This window comes from Argentina silus (assembly GCF_951799395.1).
Source record: "Argentina silus genome assembly, chromosome: 1".
NCBI classification, from domain to species: domain Eukaryota; kingdom Metazoa; phylum Chordata; class Actinopteri; order Argentiniformes; family Argentinidae; genus Argentina; species Argentina silus.
Genome location: NC_139655.1, coordinates 20750486 through 20770685, shown reverse-complemented (window position 1 = coordinate 20770685; position 20200 = coordinate 20750486). Strand labels below are relative to the sequence as shown.

The window sequence follows — 20200 nt, the reverse complement described above, 5'->3', positions numbered from 1 at the left end:
TGTCTTGTTTCCTTGACTAATAAATGTGGTCATGTCCCAATAGTCTTGAATATTTTCCTTTCCTTGTGAAGTACTGTCAGATACCTCAATGCCTACCATCAAAGTATCAGCAGAGGAAAAGAAAAAGAGGAAAGTTTGGAGTGTATCTAAGAATTTTAGATCAAGATTTTCTTTGCTTAAAATGTGAAACAGAGATCCAATGTATGATTCAAGGAACATTATGAAAAAAACATATTCATGCAGGGTACCATTCTTCTCTCCGGCAGTATTAATAGTTCACATCCTTAACTAATATTCGTTTTTTTTAAGTGGTGTGTATTTAACAGTGTTGTGAAACATTAACAAAACTCCTGGGAAAGTTGGACGAGTACAGGCAAAAGGGGAGGGGTGGAGAGCTCAAGGTGAATCCAAAAATCATTAGAATATTGAAAGATGGAGGAATAGAACTCCTTAATCCAGGGAAAAGCCACTGATCTGTTCACTGTTCACATTTGAGCATGGAGAGACTGCAATTCAAGTAAATTACCCCTTTAAAAGCAGGAAGTAAGCACACAGTAATTACAGTGACATAACTGTAACCCCAACAGCCTTGAGAAAAACAAACATGTTAGAAATGTACCCTCCACACACCTGATACAATGTACACAACTTAAAGGAAGTTAATAAAACATCATAGGGGAAAATTAAACATACATCAACTGTGCCAATTATTTTCATGGCCATTTTATTTAATAATGAATTAACAGATACATATCCAGTGTACACACATTTGAAGAGAAGTACTCTTCATTTGTCTTCACATGTCTGTGTTGCTTTACAGTGTGTGCTACTCAAGGATACAGTGCTGTTATATAATGGAAAACAGACAGTCTACTGTACATGGTGGACAGACAAAGCTCCTTTTACTCCTCAACATGTGCTGTAGATTTCACCCCATCAAACCTAGGTGTCACTACTGAAACTGTACTCCTCTGTCTATTGTTCATCCCCCAATGCACACACACAAAAGCACACACGCATGAACACATGCACGCACACACACAGTAGGTCCCAGGACGGCTCAAAGGGTAGTAGCTAATCCTATTGTGTGTGATATAGGTGTCGTGAAGCCAGGATGTCAGTCCAGTTGGGTCAGTCAGGGAAATGTTGTTTCCCTCCTGCAAAGATGAGCACCAGATGAGATGATAACCTGAAAGGTGCCTATAGTCAATTTGTCAATAGCAAACAGAGATTGATATAAACAGGAAGGCCACTGTGATAGAAAAGTCTGTACTTTTGTATACTGTACTTTTGTATAAGTACTCTAGACAGACGCAAACATTGCAGAGAGAAAGGGACCTGCTGAAAATCACCTGACCCCTTTAAAGCCACAAATACAACAGGTGATGTGAGGCTCCTTTGAAACCTAAAACTACTAGCCTCATGGGGAGAGGGATGGTGTGTGATTATAACAAGACAGAGATAAATAGAGAGAAAATGGGAGCAAGGGTGGAGAGAGATAAAGCAATAAAAAGATCACAAGACTGGGATATTTTGGTTCTCTCTAAAAAAGTATCATCAGTCTCTCCGCTCCTCCTGTGAAGAGACATTGGGAGAGACACTAATAGCCGTCATGTGGTGAGCCAAAGTTAGTATGTTTACTGCTTTAGTTGTGGTGTTGTGTGTAAGCAGTGTTTGTGAGTCTCTGGTGTCTCTTTTGATTTGAGTAATGCTCCAGGGCCTTTGTTAAGCCTGGCATCACCAGGGTCCTACCTGCCAAGCTCGTCAGTGCTGTCACAGGTACATTTCAGCAATGTCCCCAACACACACACACACACACACACACACAGACACACACACACACACACACACACACACACACACACACACACAGACACACACACACACACACACACACACACACACACACACACACAGGCTGAGCAGGAGTCACATGCCAAGGGAGAGAGAGGGAGAAAAAGATACAGAGAGATAGATAGAGATAGATACATGTAGGTGTTTTAGACGAGTTGGTGTGCAGCAGAGGTTTGTGAGCAAATAGAAAGAAATGGCCAATTATTTTCTTAAAACCTGTGCCCATGAAAACGTCTGTGCATTGATTGAAAATAATTTAAGTCTACTTGGCAGTACATATCATAGCAAATTAAATGTCTAAATGCATTTATGTATATACACATCTGAATAGAAATTATTTTGGCAAACAAATTACAGTTACAATTTCAATAAATCTATATCATATTCCTTCATTGAAACAAAGACCCTTACAAATGAATGATTATACACTTGCGGAAAGACAAGGCTTACAAGTCCAGTATATCAGTAGCATACTTCATTCTTTAAGGTTATCTCATGTTAAGTGTCATGTCTGTCTTCAGCTAGTACAGTGTGCTTTGCAAAGGGATTCCTGAACAAGGGTGTAATTAAACTAACATCACTGGTCAGACGACACACAAACACCTGCTATTACTCATCCCTATAGTAACATGATCTTTTTCCTTCACTTATTTTTCTAAGCTTTGGGCAATGTCACTGATGCACTGAACCAGAAAGATCTGTGTAACCAGCCAAGATATAAATAACATGAGAACACAGGTAAAAACAAAAACAACATTGATGCAATACAAAAATAGATAGCTTGAGATGATCTCTCAAAGTGTTCATACAATGAAGCATGGGGAAGCTCCCTGAAGAGGTGAAAGCCATGGCAAGTAATGTATATATATCCACTGAGTAGGACACAACCTGGAACACAATTTAGACCAGATCGCCTAGAACATTGCAGACTGTAGAGCAGTGCTGATATCGTAGAGAAGCATAGAAACACAGCGTGTAGAACTATGCAGAACTGGGAGTGTCAGACATAATGGTTGTTTAGGAAATAGGATTGGAATAGGTTTTGAACAAATTCTAAATCAATTGTCCAATGCTTTCCTTGGCAAAATAGTCATGTAACATTACTAGAAAAATATCCATGATGCACATTAAAAAATAAATCCATATTTGTAAACAATTATCAGTCTCCTTCTGTTCACCCCAACAGAGATTGAGGCTGAGTTAGTCTGCGTTTTTCTGAATAGTAAGCAGTCAGGTGTAGGATATTTCATAAGATTTTAGAGTTTTAGGTGAGACTATCAGAGTTTTAGATGTGCATGACAAAAAAGTTGTGTCATAGATCCATAGATCACTTTAGAACATTCTAGAGCAACTGTGAGCTGTCACTCATAGTCCTCCCCTGCGGTCGCTGCCTCAAGAGCTGCGAGAGCCTCTGCCACCATAGAGTCTGTGACACTTTGAACATCATCATCTACCCCATGCTCCTCCTCCTCATCCTCACTCTTCGTCCCTGAGATCCCGCTCTCGAGAGTGGAGGCGTCTGGCGCCCTCCTGTCATCCTTGGTGTCGGCTGAGGACAGGCTGGTGGTGCTGGTGTGGATGTCCCCAGACAGGATGCTCTCCTCGTCCCCAGTGTCACATGGGTACTCCGGCGTGCCCCCCACCCCTTCATCCACCTCGTCCATTGACACTCCACAGCCTTCGTCCCCTATGGAAGGATCAGAGGCATTGCGGATCATCTTGCTACCCTGGTTCCCATCTCCAGACCCCTGGAGCTTTTCTGGGTGGTCACTGGGAGACTGGGTCTGATGGTTGCTGTGATCCAGGCAGGGAGGGCTAGGATAGATGGGGACTTGGCTGGGGCTCTTGTCTGGGCCCCCCCATCTCTGCCCCGGACCCTCAGGCTGGAGGATGTACAGGCTCCCCTCCCCTGGCCGGGGTTTACCCTGACGACCCTGTTCCCTCTCAGGGTTGGCCTGGGCCGTGTGGAGCCTGTTTATTTGGTTGTTGTCCATTTCCAGCTTGAGTGTGCCATCGTTGTGTTTGCTGTTGCTGTTGCTGAAGCCCATGTTGTGGAAGCCCTGCTTTTGTTTGTTGGTGTAGTGGTCACCCTCCCCAGGGAGGTGGTGGGGCTGGTACAGGGAGTTCCCTGCCGGGTCCCTCTTCATGACATCCACTGGAGCAGAGGGATCGTAGATGTAACTGAGAGAGAGAGGGGAACAAATGGATATCAATGTGTAGACAAATAGGCAATTCACTGAGGCTACCAGAAGGACTAAGTCATTAGACTAGAGTCACAAAAAGGAAAAGTGAGTGACAGAAAGAGAGAGGAGAGAATCACACTTGACTTTCATTCTTCGAAATCACAATACATAAAGACAGATTTATGTGGATTGACACAGGCTCAGGGTGTCAGCTTTGCCTGAGAATCGATGAAACACCCGCCGTGCTGTCAAAACAAGGACACGTCGCATACACTCTAATGCTCCACACTCACTGTGAACACAGACACCTTTTGTTTTGGTCAGAATAATATTTGCAATAACATTTGCATTACGGAAGACAACTAAATAATCAGTGTCCTCTACAAAGAACAACAGTGGATAAAGAAAATAAATGTGACCACAGAGGAGGTCGCAAATTAAAAAAAAAAAACATGGGTATCCTTAGCAAAAATCAAAAACAAATGTGAACACAAACTCTCAGGATGACATATTTGTGCTCTCTTTATTCTGTCATTCTCCACATCATGTTTTTAGATAAGAGAGAGATAGAGAGAGGAACAGAGGTATTGAGAGAGACAGAGAGAAGAGAAAGAAAAAGAGATAAAGAGAGTCAAAATCAGATGTTGAGGGAGAGAGAAAAAGAGAATGACAGAAACACAGTAAGGGACAGAGAGAGTGAGAGAGAGAAACACACACACATGCACGCACAGGTAGAGATAGTACAGGAGCAGCAGGTAGAGATAGTACAGGAGCAGCAGGTAGAGATAGTACAGGAGCAGCAGGTAGAGATAGTACAGGAGCAGGTAGAGATAGTATAGGAGCAGCAGGTAGAGATAGTACAGGAGCAGGTAGAGATAGTACAGGAGCAGCAGGTAGAGATAGTACAGGAGCAGCAGGTAGAGATAGTACAGGAGCAGCAGCAGCAGCAGCAGCAGGGGGTGTCTTTATTTGTGGACAGGCTGTTAGACATGTCATGCTGAGGACACCTTATGCTGTTCACACTCCTTCCTCTTCCCTTCCTCCCTCCTTTTCCCTCAAAATCCCCCTCATATCCCTCCCCCCAAAGCTCCACACAGACACCCCCATATCACACCTCCAAGGTGCCTCTCATTCTGCTTCTCTATATTCAACCTTTCCCTCTCTCTTTGTTCTCTATTTGTTCTCTCTCTGATATCATCTTCCCCCTCAACCTGAGGCCTCTTCCTCCTCAATCCTCTCCCCTTCATTCAAGCATCTTCCCTTGAGTATACCTGCTCTCTCTCCCTCCATCTCCTCACATTTATAAGTTGTCCTCTCCTCAAAATCTCCTGAGCATCTGCTCTCTCTCTCTCTCTCTCTCTCTCTCTTCCAGTTAAAAGCTGAGATAATTAATGTTTTCTATTTCTCCATTCCTTGAATGTACCACTGTTTGCCAAGGTGGAATTTCAGGCTTATTTTCAAAAAGGGAGACAAAGGCTATTTACAAATATGAACAATCCTTTAAGGGGTTTGTACAAAATACCAGGGAAAAGAAGCTTACTTAGAAAGTAACAATATTTCTTAGAAACATTTTAAACCAAAACATCACTGGTTAACAAAAGAAATAATATATAGGAAGACAAATTGGCAAGACTATTGGTGTCCTGTCTAGACTGGGTGAAAAGAAAAATCTATTGTTTCCTGTTTAATTTGTTTCAGTTCTACTCCTATAAATGTGTATTTCCTTTCTAAGAAGAGCTGTTGAATTGTATCTCCTGAGTCTAGGCAGGAGAGAAATGGGATGGAGTGTTCAGGTTGTGTCACGGAGTGATGACCACAGTGTAAATTGGCTGATTTGGTGAACATGGCAAGACTAACTATAAGAGATAACCACAACAACACAAGACACCATGCTGGATGTGACTACAATACTAAATGCCAGCCTGGTACTCAACAGCAAACAGGTGCCAGGGATCAATTCTATTCAATTACTGAGCAATAAGCAGCATATTTTCAGCTTCTTGTTTACTTTGTGAGGCAGCCATCCAAATGAAACATCCATCCTAAAAATTATATTTTTGGAATCTAAATGAAAAGCTACAGGCTATCCATCTACAGTTGTGCCCCTCCTATAATGCTTGGCAGTTTACTCAAATAGGAGGTCTATTCTCATTTCCTTGCACACCACAAGCACATATTCTAACACTCAGCCCAGTATGCGTCATTGTGCCAACTACGTGTTTGGGGTGGAGAAACTCACATTTGAGGGGTGTGTCTCATGAATATCACAGGATACGTGCATTCTCATCTGATATTTTATATGCAAAATGTCCATTATTTAAAGCCTAATGATAATAATGACATTCCAGTTTTTAAATTTTACTGCCTTCAAAATAAAGGTTTCATAGCAAAAATGTTATCTTGAATTCAATATATAGATGATTTCTCTTGAGGAGTGTGACTTTGAGGCAGAGGGTGTGATTTTCCAAGTCTGGAATGCCTATTTGGTGAGATACGCCCACACCTTTTCAAAATGTGAATAACAAATCTTAGAAAGTGCGGAGCCCGAAGTGCGAATATAAGTATAGACCCTGTTTCTGTTCTTACCACAGAAATATTAAGCGTTTAGGCACTCAAAGGTGGAGATAATGTTTCATACTATACGCCTTGACTGCTGTTCTGTGTGATTTCAGAGAAGAGAGACTGTGGTTAGTCGTAGTGGGAATTGACCCAATGACCCAGAGGCCCAATCTCTTTAGTCTGCTCAGGAGACGGCTAAGCCCAGAAATGTGACACTGAAAACGATTAGAGGTGTTTGTATGTGCGTGGTTGTGTATGTACGTGTGTGTGTGTGTGTGTATGTGTGAGAGAGAAAGAATGTATGAGGGTGTGTGTGTGTGTGTGTGTCTCAGTGTGTTTGATAAAGTAGAGACGTTGTGCATGTGTGTGTGTTTCTGCCTTCCTGTACATGGGAAAGGGAAGTGTGAGTGTGTGTGTGAGGGATTACAGCTCAAGTATGTGAATCTGTAGGTTACACTTTCTTTTATCTTCAATCAAAAAGTATTATTTCTCTCTCGTAGTTCAGACACAGTAAACCATAGTAATGATGCCTTTTAGCCCTTCAATGAAAGGAGAAAGAGAGAAAATGCTAGCAGGCAGTATGCTCAAGAACTACAGTGACGAGAGCTGATGAGTATTGGCATATTGACCGCATTGCTTATACAGAATGCCAATGCTAGGTTGCTGTGAGTCAAGGCAGTTTATAATTTAGCCCTCTCTATCTACATGAAACAGACCACAAGAAATCATTAGGAGAGGAGGAGAGGAGAGACAGTGAGATTCAGATAAAACTGCTGCCTGGTTCATTATGGTAGCTAAGGTGAGGCAGGGAATGTACAGTAGCTGAGAGGAACAATGGCTTTACATATTGTTCGTCAGCTTAATCTTCAACTGGGGCAGTTGTTGCAGTAAGTGTAGCCTTACTCTTTCCGTCCTACACACAATGACAATACTATACAAAGTAACACACACACACACACACACACATACACACACACGCACACGCACATGCACACGTACACACCACACACACACACACACACACACACTCACTATGACTACAATACAACACACTCCTCACCTTTTTATCATCCTACAGCATCGGCACCCCATCTGGCCAGCTGTGTAGTGGAGCTGTGAAGGGACAACAAGTGTTTTGTTAGCACTTTATCAGAGAAAATAGCTAATCTGTCGCAATAAAGAAACACAAAGTTAGTTGACCGTACTGTCCAATGCCAAGTGACACCATGACATTTTCAATCAGTGACATTTTCAATAAGCCCTGTCCAACTGAAGGAAAGGTTACCTTCAATCCTGTCTGGACAACAAATGTACAAATGTACAAAAGCACACACTTCACAGTCTCAATCTGCTATTGATCCCATAGTTCCCCTCAACAGTGACATATAGGTAACCTTTGTTGAAGGCTTTTCCCAACTATGCTGAAGATACAACCCTAATGGTCAGGTTTGGCTTGTCCCTGTCTCCATGGTAATGGCTGAATATGTTCTTCTTGGATGATGCAGTGTGTCTGTCTGAGGCACTGATAAAGCTTTGGTATTAATCCATCACCATTTCTGTGTGTGTGTGTGTGTGTGTGCGTGTGTGTGTATGTGTGTGTGTGTATGTGTGTGTTCGGTGTGTGTGTGTGTGTGTGTGTGTGTGTGTGTGTGTGTGTGTGTGTGTGTGTGTGTGTGTGTACGTGTGTGTTCGGTGTGCGTGTGTGTGTGGAGGATGGGGTGACCTTTTCTCTCCTGACTGTGTTTCCCCAGGCTTTGGCATTTCTTTGCCTGGGTAAATAATTAATCACTGAGTCTGGAATAGGTCTGTATGCTAGCAAGAGAGCAAGGACACAGTCTCTTTCTCCCCAGCTACTGAGAAACAGAAGAAAATGTACCCACAAGAAAAACATTCTCCCATTTCCATCACAGCCATCCAGTGACCTCTTAAGGGCAGATACTTTTTTCTTCCTGAGAAAAAGTATGTGCATATTTTATAAAGAATAATCTGAACTGCTCAATAGGAGAAGACATAAAAGTATTTATAAGCAAGTTTTGAAAGTTCACTTGTGTGGTAATACATGTCATGTAAATGTCTTGGTGGTATCAAAGAGAAATAGTATAAGTGGTCCAAGTGGGCTTCACTTTGATCAAATATATTTAACCTTTCTTTATCCAGGGAAGACACGGGGAGGCTATTGCTCTGTCACTTATAATTTTTTAGTTTAACCGCGCTTTCAGCAAGTTCCCCAAAAAACTGAGATTTGCGTAGTTTACACTACACCTGTCAGGTAGTTAACCGTGATTGCTCTGTCAAATCAATCAGCCGTTTAACTGATTCACAGGGAATCTGTCTGGAGATTAGTGTCTCACCACTATTGACTGCAAGTCTTATATGCGCATTGCCCTCAAGGAATGGTTTGCTTGCATGAAATCAAATATTTTTTCGTTGACTTCCTCTTCCACACAATCATCAACTCACATTTATTAAGTATTATTTGAATAGTCTACTTATTTCTTCTTCTATAGGTAAAATCTACCCTGTCCTTATTCCACAGTATTTCTTACAAGGTATGTGATAAAATCAGTGTAAAACAGGTGGATGTAAATACCAAAAATTGATTGTTGACTAATTATGAGTATACAGTAGCCTCATAGTCTGTAATGTTTGCCACTATTCACCTAGTTTTTTCTTCAGACTTGACACGTGGCCCATACACTTAAATATCCAATTAAATATTAAATATCCTTATCCTTATTCTACTAATTTCCCCCCAACTTAGCCTCCTAGACGACACAGTATAACACCTCATCCTGAAACACTCTGTGCGTCAATGTGCTATGTGCTACGGAGGCTGTCCTGATATGATCCGTCAGATGGCACACCAAAACAAACCACAATGAATGGAGCTACATGGCAGGAGCATCTGAAATAGAGACAGAGCGTCCATTAACATGCTTGATAGCGTAGACACAAACAGAGCTTTTTGCCTAGCACACACACACTAATTATAGTGGGAGAGATCTGTTTTTCAATTCAATGCTTGCGCCTTGGTCAATTAGGATGCTGTGTAATGGTTACTGTTTAGCAGACGAAAATCTGCTTGATGTGACTGCTTGATGTGTCACATGAAACTCACTTCACCTATTTAGCAACTTGTCCCATCTTGGAATATGCTTCCATAACCGTAGATGCGGCAACCATAAACCAGCGAAAGGCACTCAATAAACAATATAAATGTACATATGCATTTGCTCAGTGTCTCTACAGAAATCCTGGTATATACAATCCAATGGTAAACCCTTCTTGAAGTCAAAAACTCCCAGTCCACAGACTGATAAGAAAGACAATTATGGGTGCGGAAACTACCCCTAGAACTAAACCACAGAGCAGAGTGACAAACATTTGAACTCTCAAATTCTTGATCAGTTTTTTAACATGCTTTTTGAACACAGGAGTAGAGAACAGTATCATCAGCATAAAGTAATTAATTTAAAATGATTCAAGGACAAAACAACATTATTTATGTAAATGGTAAACAGCAGTGGACCTAGAATCAAACCTTGCGGAACACCTTTATTAATATTAAGAAAACTTGACTGAACTCCTTCAACTGAGATACATTGACTGATCTAAACCAATGGCAGATAACCTCTGCAATAGGTGGGCATGATCAACAGTATCGACATACAGAGGTCAATATAAAGGGCTGCACAATGGTGTTTCTTATCCAGAGAGGTCACAATGTCATTTATAACTAGAAAAGCAGCAGATATGGTGCTATGTCCAGTCCAAAAACCTGACTGGTGTGCATTTAAAATAACATATATTGTTAAAAACGACCACATCTGAGAATTGATCAAGGACTCTAATATTTTAGCTGAACAAGAAAGCCTCAAGATTGGGCGGTAATTACTCAAATTCCCGGGATCACCCCACTTATGAAGAGGGAGAACATTGACCGCCTTCCATACTTTGGGAATGGTACCAGAGAGAATTGTCATGTAAAAAACATGAGCCAGAGGTTTAGCTATTAAGGTACCAAGTTAGCTGCAGGTACCAAATGTTATGTCTACACATTAAAAAAAGGCTCATGCCCCACCAGTCTGCAACCTGCCAAATGAGGTTGTGGCTGAAAAGACTTGAATGCATTAAAGTGTATGCACGTGTGGAGAGGACCTTGAGACCCCTGCAAACCTTGGGGAGACAGGAACTCAATCCAGTCTACAGACTTAAGTACAGCCCTGTACTTAATTCACATTAGTTCATTGCCTGTGAGCTCCAAGCAGTGTTTCTAAAAACAAGACTTGTAGAAGAGGACACAGCAGGTTTCGAAAGGGCTTTGGACATTTGATAGAGAGAGCCAGTCAAAAGTCAGGAATGGATCGATCACTGAGCTAATTAGTTCGATTGGCTAATAAATGCACTGCTTCAACCAATCCCTGAAAGACATATATTGGCCTGTGGGGATGTCTAGTCTACACGTCTTGTCTATCTGCACTGACATCAAAGAGCTGGGGAAAAAAAGCATTGTTTCACCATGCCCAAATTTCAGATAAGTAAAAATGAAGGAGTGGATGAAAGGAGAGGGTGCCATTTTAGACAATTGAGATACACGCTGGAATGGAGAAGAGGAAAGGGCACCACTTTAGATTATTGAGACACAATCACACTCAGGCACTAGGAGAAAGAGTTTGGTAGCAAAAGTGATATGCCCATTTGATTTAGCTGTGGGCATGAGCAGCATCATTTTGCAAATCCTGAATTTCCCCTAGGGATAAATAAAGTTTCTACCTACCTTAAATCAACCCTTCATTCAACTGCCTAGATGAGAGTTTCAAATCAATGTAGGTGTACCAGATGACAGTGTTATTTACACAAAGCAACATTTATTTTTATCTGTATTCCATTCTCATCTTGAGATGTATTTTCTAAGTTGGAGGCAAATTACTGTTTCTAATATAATAGGCACTCTGAAACCTAGGGTTGGTGCTGTTATTGAAAATGCAGTCTATGGCCTGACCATGGGGCAAAGTCAACTAGCTAGAGCAAACCAGCTTGCTGAGGTCGAGCACTCTCTTTCCTCTGTGTATGTGTGTGTGTGTGTGTGTGTGTGTGTGTCATGTGGGTAATCCACTTGTAATAATACAATAATGAATTCCCTTTCCAATTGGCTACACCTCCATCATACATACAGTGATAACAATGAGTTGTGCTTGACAGACAATTACATCACCATTTACAATTTTGTATCTCCACTTTCCAAGTGACCGTAAAACCATTCACAGCCCATTGTGAAAAGACAGAAGTACCAATGCAGGTGTTTCAGTGCTTTTCAAAGTTAAGAGCAGTTTAATGATGGGTCACTTCTCTCGCTAGTTTCTCTGTGCTTACCTCAAACAGAGCCAACAGCAATCAGAGCATGCTAAACCCAGATGTCCATACACTACAGTACCCATTAGCATGGTCCAGATACAAATATAGACCTACCCACATGGTTGACAGGAAAGGACTGTAGAAACATTGAAATACATTGGAGACATTTGCAAGGCAAAAACCCTGACAATGTGAGCACTGACAATGACACACTAGTGTACAAACAACCCTGCCTCAGGCTAGCCACACTGCCTGGGGTCAGGTGAAACGTGACATAGTGACTCTTTTGATGACTGAGGAAGGGAGGGATGTGGAGGGAGGGAGATGACAGAACATTCGTGTTAAACAGGCTAAGCCTTGGGGTTGAAAGGCTCCACTGGGCAAGAAGGACTCTGAGAAGCAGCTACTGAACCGTCTTGTTGAACAAACAGATCTACCATTTAAAGTAAAGACCACTCCCAGGCAGTTTCTGTGGTCATAGTTGTTTTTAAGGAAAACTAGAACCTAACCCTGCTTTACTTCAGGTCTCCTGTTGTGGCTTTGATGGTCCAGTTTGTTGGGGCATGGTGCTAGCAAACACAGTAGTTGTTTGTTGTTTGATTCGTGCATGGGACAAATATAGTACAGAATGTTTTCATTGTAAATCCCTGAGGATAAAAGTGTTGGCTAAATGACCATATTGTGAGTCACGCCTCACAACTACTGTTCTAAGTTGTCTACAACAATCAAGATAGGCAGGCGGTGGCACACTACAGTAAAGCAGCAGAACTAGAACTGATGCACATACATGACAAACAGTATAGTGTCAATAAAGAGCAGAATATTACAGAACCTCAATACTCTCTCACTCCATCAATACTCCGGTAACCAATAATGTCGGACTCAGATGCATCAGAACGTCAAGATGACCAATCATCCCACTCCCTGGAGAATCCCCAAAGGCATTATGAGTTTGGGAATTCAATCTGTGTGTCAGATGACTATCATTGATTTAAATATTGGTCATTGTTCATCTGAGGTAATAGCATTTTATCTGCTCTGTATGCCATTTGATTATATTGCCAGTTTCTTATGATAGAGAAGATAAAAAGAAGATTTCTCCTCTGATTTCCTTCAGAGGAAATTGAAACATTCCATCTTAGAAAAGGAGCACAATAAAAGTCAGATTGCTGTAGATTGGTCCCTAAATGTGAATCCTATTGAAATCGGGGAAACCCATCGCATTGGCAGTAAGATCCATTTGAACAAAGGCAGGGGAGAAATGTTTCATTTTGCCTTCTACCCAAGTGCTCAATAGTAAAGGCTTTAGCCTGTTTAATCTGTAAGTGAAAAATGAGGGTGGTTTTCTCATATATCGAGAGGTCAAACTCTCACACACGCACTCACACACAGCACATGATGTGGCATGTGCTATACAGGGCTGTTACAGTATGTCCATATACAAAGTTCTACTGTAAGTCGATACTGGACAAGTATGCACTTGTGATAGTTGTTTTGTTTATTTAAACCTACATACTCTAAAAACAACACAACAATCCACTAATAAGACCAGTCATTTTGAGATAAACCAAAAACAATCTAGAAAATATGATTTCAGGTTGTGTAGTTGTCTTAAAAAGCTGAAAGCCGTCCACCATATCTGTTACACTGCAGGTTTGTGTTGATGGTCTAAACATGTGCACCACAGCAAACAAGAGCAATGCAGGTAGACTAGCTATTGTATAGTACAAAAACAAGGCTAGCACAGAAGGCCTATGTCACATTAGCCGGCATTCCACTGTGGGGGTCAGGGGCGCGGTTTAGAGCGAGGGCGTGTTATTCTTATCATCCAAGTGCTTTAGTTGGCAAGCGAATTTGGCGGGTGGCAAGCATAATCCAAAGCGCTTTTTTCTAATACAATTGTCATAAAGTGCTAAAGTTACCAGAACCTATTCGGAAATCAGAGAATTTGATGTGTCTCCATACAGGGTTCTCCCCATGATTTTTTAACAGCGTGATGCTGGATTGCATTATCAAAACCTGACTCGCGTTTATTCATGTCAAAATGCACAAAGAAAAACAGTGCTGAATTCACTGAGGAACCTAAACATTTAGTAGGAAAACACACAAAACCGACCTCAGGTCAGAGTCTAGGGGCTGAGACCAGGTTTGTTTGCACTGTGGGGACAGAGGGATGGGGAATACAGTTGATAAGTGTGTGTGGGTAAGCAGAGAGAGGCAGGAGGGTTTTTTTGGACAGCTCATGTCCAAGGTCATTTAAAAGGGATGTTTTGGGGATAACACATATAAATACACTCTTTCTCTCTCGCATGCGCGCACTCGTACCTGCACCTGCACTCACGCACACATACACAGACACTGCCTGGCTATATGACATCATCACCCCCATTACCCAATATGATATATGCATGATTTTGACCATTTGGAGACATTTCAGATGTTTACTTTACACAGACAGTCAGTGTCAAATGGTTTACCGGTACATTAAATTGTTATCCCTGTAGCGTGTTGGTAAATTGAAGGTCACCACAGAATCCTGGATGTTTGATTTTGATGTGTGTCTCTGTTTTGTGTGTATTGATGCCTAATGAGGTCCTACTGTATTGCAGTCAACCTCATGAGACCGGATTGTTGTGTACTTTAATCGTCATGACACATCACCATGGGAACTGACACCAAGGCAACCCATCTGGCCTTACCTGGCTTATTCAAATGAACACACTTATAATGCAATGTCATTGTGTGCTCATGGGTGATGCCACTCAAAACGATCTGTACTGTACAATAGCTTGTTCTGACTTTGGACTGAGACATTCTTTTCAAGTGACAGAAAGGTAGCCATGTATGACGCCATCTGAATGATTTCTATGCACTGTTTATAAAAAAACAGTAAAACTGGCATGCTGTAGTTCTAAATTCTCACTGTAAATGGCTTTGTTATCAAAAGCCAGATAAATCTACTTAACGTGTGTTGCAAAATATTTCTTGGAGTGGCTACAAGGTTTGATAAGCTCTATCATCTGGTTAAAATTGATAAAATAGCTTCTAAATGAATCTTCTTATCAAGGGCAGTGGCTATCTGTAAAGGGGCCATGTAGTTGCTCTAAATTTAACATCCCTGGGTATCTAAAAAGTCACTGTGTGTGTGTCATTGTATAAGAAAAGTCATCACTAAATATTTGTAATAATTATTTTCCCCTTGCCTCCACCTGTCATTGAAATGCTCTGCTGGTGTGGGCGTGGGGGTGCATTTTGGATTGACAGTTCGTCTTGTGAGTCGTTCTTATACGTGTTCTTTCCTACTGTAAGTTCAATGCTTACCAATTGTTTAGTCTCTTATGTGGATTTATCCAGCATTTCTGTTTGCAGCTCGATGCTACAATTTTTTTTTTTACTAGGCTAATACGGTAGTAAATATGTAGTTTTTCTAGCTTGCAAAATACAACATTGCTAGCACAAACAACAAGATGGGAGTGATGTAAAACATAAACAAATTATACTATTGGTTTATTTGATTGAAGTGTTCTTGGTTTTTGCCATGGAAAACGAGCTATAATTTGAGGCGCACTTTTCAAACTGCTATGATATTTAGGGACGGTCAGCATACTTGCACAGTATTACATCAACCTCATAGAGTGCACACTATATAAAACACCGCAAAATCTGTTTTACAACATGGCCCCTTAGAACACTAAACACACTACCACCACCCCCACCCCCAAGTTCATAAGCGCAGGGATTCCCTGCCACATTCTGTTTTGCACGGCAAGATTGTTTGAAAGAGATAGTTAACAACAGAGGAAGAAAATGAGCTGTTGTGAATTAAAGGTGAGAGATCAGACCAGTTTGCCTACTTCTCCCTTAACTACACTCTCACAAGTCACCCACATGAACCTGATCTCCCTTCTCACTGTCCGTAGGAAGCACAAACACACACACACATACACATACATTAATATTTTACCAGAGGCACTTTGTCGTGGAGAGACTAAAGAGAGATTTGGAGCTGCAGTACTGTTTATGACATTGCCCATTATAGGCCAAATACTAGCAGATCTTTAGCGTTTAATTACCAAGATCTCTGGGTAGTATCAGTGACTTAACGTCTTTCTCTCATACAGGCTATTCTGCGATTCATTTCACGGGAAAGTAAACTATATATTTAGTAATAGAGTAACTATCTTTGATCTCTTAGAAAATGAAAGCGATATGATGGACAAGCTGATCATAGTACTGTAGGTCTGTACCTAAGCAACCTCTATACGGAGCAAAAAGACACAACTCAAACTCATTTTGGTTGAGGGCCACATTGGACCAAAGGCAACCTCGCGCGGGCCATCAAATATATTGGTTAGTAAAACTAAATGAATGCCCACTGCTGTGCGCACCGGCGCCTCATATCATTACAATACTCAATATTACAGTATCCTATACTCAGCCTACACTCAATGGTTTATTTCCACAGAGCTCAATATCACAGTTACAATAGCCTACTCAAACTCAGACGAGTACCTTATTTTCAAGAAGGGTTCATTTGTGGGCATCTGAAGATTGGAACTAAACATAGAATTAATAATGAATTAACCAATATACTTATAAGTCCATTACAAGCATGTTTTATATTACACATACCTTAACAAGTACAATAAATAGCTGTATGTAGGAGTCACAAGTAGGAGAACACATTTTTTCATGTCCTCCAATCGGGGGAGGGGGTGGAAAGGATTACAAAAAAATAATAAAAAAAGGGAAGACATTATGGAAGCAATACTTTCTGATAGAACTTAATTGCTATCTTTCAATTTACAAGCTGATCTATCCTTAAAAAAATGTGGCCGCTTCTTTGACACCCCTGCTACAGCCCATATAAAACTCCAGCCGACTTCCTGGTGGTCACTAGGTTACAAGACAGCATTGACAACCCTCCTCCTCTTCAGTGTAAAGTTTGTAATTATGAGAGAAGCTACAGTGCCCTCCATAAGTTTTGGGAAAAGCTTTTTTTCTTCTTTTGGCTCTATACTCCAACAGTTTGGATTTGAAATCAAACAAATAAAAGTAGAGATGCTCAGCTTCAATTCAATGTTGTTTTCGTTCAGAAATTACAACATGTTTTAAACATACTCCTCATATTTCAGGGCACCAAAAGTAAAAAAAAAAATCAAAAAAAAATCATATATGTCCAAATGAAGCACTCATATAGTATATAGTGTTTGGTCAAACATTTGCATGCAATAACTGCCTAAAGTCTTTGACCCAATGACCCCACTAGATGCTCTGTGGTGATGTTCTGCCATCTTCAGTTGCTTGTTTTGAGGTCTTTTTGCCCCCTCTTCAGCAATTGAAATGTATGTTCAATACGCTGGTAAAGTGGAACGTCACTGGAGACACCCAAAACAAGCATGCAGTGCTGTAACACTGACATGATAATGCAGATATTTGGCTGTCAAACTTGTATTTGTGTTTATTATTTCGAAGATTTATAAAAAAAAAAGAAAAATGTTTTCAGCTATATTAGCTATATGCCTCGAATATCAAATAATTTTTTTTATCATGCTCAAAAAATAGCTAAAATACATTTATTTACTAGTCTCCTATGGTCTGGTGTACCAACACGTCAAACTTGGCCTTCATTAAGCCAATAGAAAGATACCCATTGGCTTTACTTCGCATCAATCATCTCCCTCAGCACTTCCCCCCAGTGCTTGCACACCACACATTTCTGATTCGGAGCTAGGCCTCACAGCCGTGTAATTAGCTGAAATCAAATAATAACAAATACTTTATAAATTCACTCCCACTAAGGCCAGGTTTGAGTCGTTGTTATTCCAGGCTTATATATAGCATCGCTTTCTTGGTATATTTAATGATGATGCAATCACTTTACCAGTGTATTGGATGTACATCTGGAGATTGACATAGCCACTGTAGAACTTGCCACTTTTTGGCCCTGAAAAACTCCCTAGTTCCTATGGCAGTATATTTTGGACCATTGTCTTACTGTATGATGAAGTGCCATCCAATTAATTTGGAGGCATTTGCTTCAATTAAGACAAGTTAGCCAGTTCCTTGACTTGCAGTGACAACTCTTTGGTCTTCATGTTGACAGACACCAATAGCAGACTCCAAAGGCAAACCAAAACTTAGAATCAATACTAGACATTGACAGCTCTCATGTACCTACAAAAATTATGTGACTGAACACACCTGACGAACCAGAAACACTTGTCAAGCCAATTTTCCCAATACTTTTGGTGCCCTGAAATGGGGGGACTATGTATAAAAAGTGCTTTCCTATGGAGGGCACTGTACATCCTCCAACACAACGTAACTTTGCATTGATGAATGACGTCATGTCTCAGTAGCTTTTCAACAACACGCACACCTATGAAGTCAGTGCTATAGTAGTCTCTCTCTTACCTCTAAGTTTATGACACTCACAGTACTGACTGGTGCACAGTATGAGCCATGCAAAAATCCACATTTAGAAATTGGAAAAGATTTGCCAAAGCTGATAGATACAAAGCTGACATTTGAGGCACATTGGAACGATGCAAATAGTGGCGAAGGCCAAGTAACCAACGTTTAGCATATTTCTACCATATGCCACACAAGCTTTAATCTTTGAAGTCAACTGTTTGACATTCAACAGGTTATTGAACATATGTTCTAAGTTTAAGAGCTTTGTGGAATGGTTTGAGTCAGTGTAAGCTTTTTGGTAATGTTAATGACATTCTATATATTGTGGACAAAGCACACAGGTCTTCAATATGTTGTGGATTAATACAGTACAATTTATTTATAATGAAATGACAGCTCCTTAATGCACGTGGATTGATAAACACGTCAAAAGAACAATGGATTTTCTAGCATGTGCAATCTTTAGAAATCTTCCACATAGGTCTATACTGTAAGCTATCTAAAAGCTGTAGGCCTACAGTTTAAGCCGAACTATTGTTCAAAGGTAGGCTATGTAAATAATGCTGTGGACTGCGACGATCGCGCAGGTTCAAACCTGTTTTGTGCTTGTTTATCAATAATATAATTATAATAGCCTATGGTTGTCATACATTTGACAACATTATTTTGTTATTTTTAATACATACTGTAACTTATAATACGTATGCCAACATGAACATAAACGCTACATTGATTATCTTCTCATACACTGCGCCATGGGGCAAGAAGAGAGGAGAGTGGGAGATGACCCTACCTGTTGCGCTAAATGAAGGTGTGGCACCCGTTCGCCGTAGGTATCAAAAATTCACCGATAACTTCACTTTTCATTTAGTTAATAAATCATCCGCAATAAAAAGACAAGAAAGTTGAAACGATCCGGAAACTGAACATGGAAGCCTTTGGTCATATTTTAGCAGGGTAACTCCTTCCCCCGAGTTTGTCTGTAGCTGCGACGGAAAAGTCCCCCGTGACTCCTGTGTCCCATGTCTCTAGCGAAGCACAGCTAGGCGGCTATGATGTCTGATAGCCTATGAAGCAGGGCCTGGGCTTCGACTGCCTGGAGTTTGCATGGCGTTAATGACTGATCATGTGACCTTGCTTGGATCAGAAAACTTCTGAATTCTCGCCTTCATTTCATTTAAAGGGGCAATCTGTAATTGGTACATACATTTTTTTGACTTTTAAATTAATTATATATAGCAATTGCATCTTGAGCTTGGTTCAACTGTCTTACCCCATCATAACCCAAAATATAAGCTTGTTTTACTCCATTGCTAGTAAACAATGCAATTGTAAACAAATACTATATAGCTTCAAAACATGACTAAAACTATATTTTTTTCATGGTCAGTCCTAGTGTTCCGTTTCCATGTACAGACAGGCTAAGAGGATATAATGTGTTAAATAGTTGTAGCCAAATATGGATTATCTATATGGACTTCAATCTGCCATAAAACAGATTTAGTGCACATTTTACTCTTCAGCACTTTAATTAACATTTACATAAGCAAATGGTACAAATGTTCAGTGTTCATTTTCATGTTAGTGATCTACCTAGACCGATTGACATCCCTGTTAATACAGCCATACCTCGTTACCTGGCACAAAACCTGTTCCTGTGTTTTTATAAGGTAAAAACCTGTTGGCCTATGTGTCTTAAGCCTTCATCCACTTTTTATCGCTGTGCCCCACCACCCCTTACACTTTAAAACTTCTCTCCTTAGAGAATACCATAGGTTCTCTATAAATCATACATCAAAGGCACTAAAGCACTCCTTCATCCCCTCAGCCAT

General features: G+C 40.7%; 1 protein-coding gene across 1 annotated transcript; it reads right to left on the bottom strand.

Annotated features, from left to right (window-relative positions):
• Nucleotides 1–694: 694 nt before the first annotated feature.
• On the bottom strand, nt 695–19386 carry LOC310801083 (uncharacterized protein). The gene is made up of 3 exons (XM_083665049.1): nt 19162–19386; nt 7657–7709; nt 695–4035 (listed from the first exon to the last, which is right to left on the bottom strand). The coding sequence occupies exons 2-3, from the start codon at nt 7686–7688 to the stop codon at nt 3216–3218; spliced, it is 852 nt and encodes a 283-aa protein (XP_083521175.1). The 5' UTR covers nt 7689–7709; nt 19162–19386; the 3' UTR covers nt 695–3215.
• Nucleotides 19387–20200: the final 814 nt, after the last annotated feature.

Coding starts and splice junctions, on each gene's coding strand:
- LOC310801083 (XM_083665049.1), bottom strand. CDS start 7,688: ATGGGGTGCCGATGCTGTAGGATGATAAAAAG. Junction 4,036..7,656: donor TGCTGTAGGATGATAAAAAG/GTGAGGAGTGTG, acceptor TCTCTCTCTCAG/TTACATCTACGATCCCTCTG.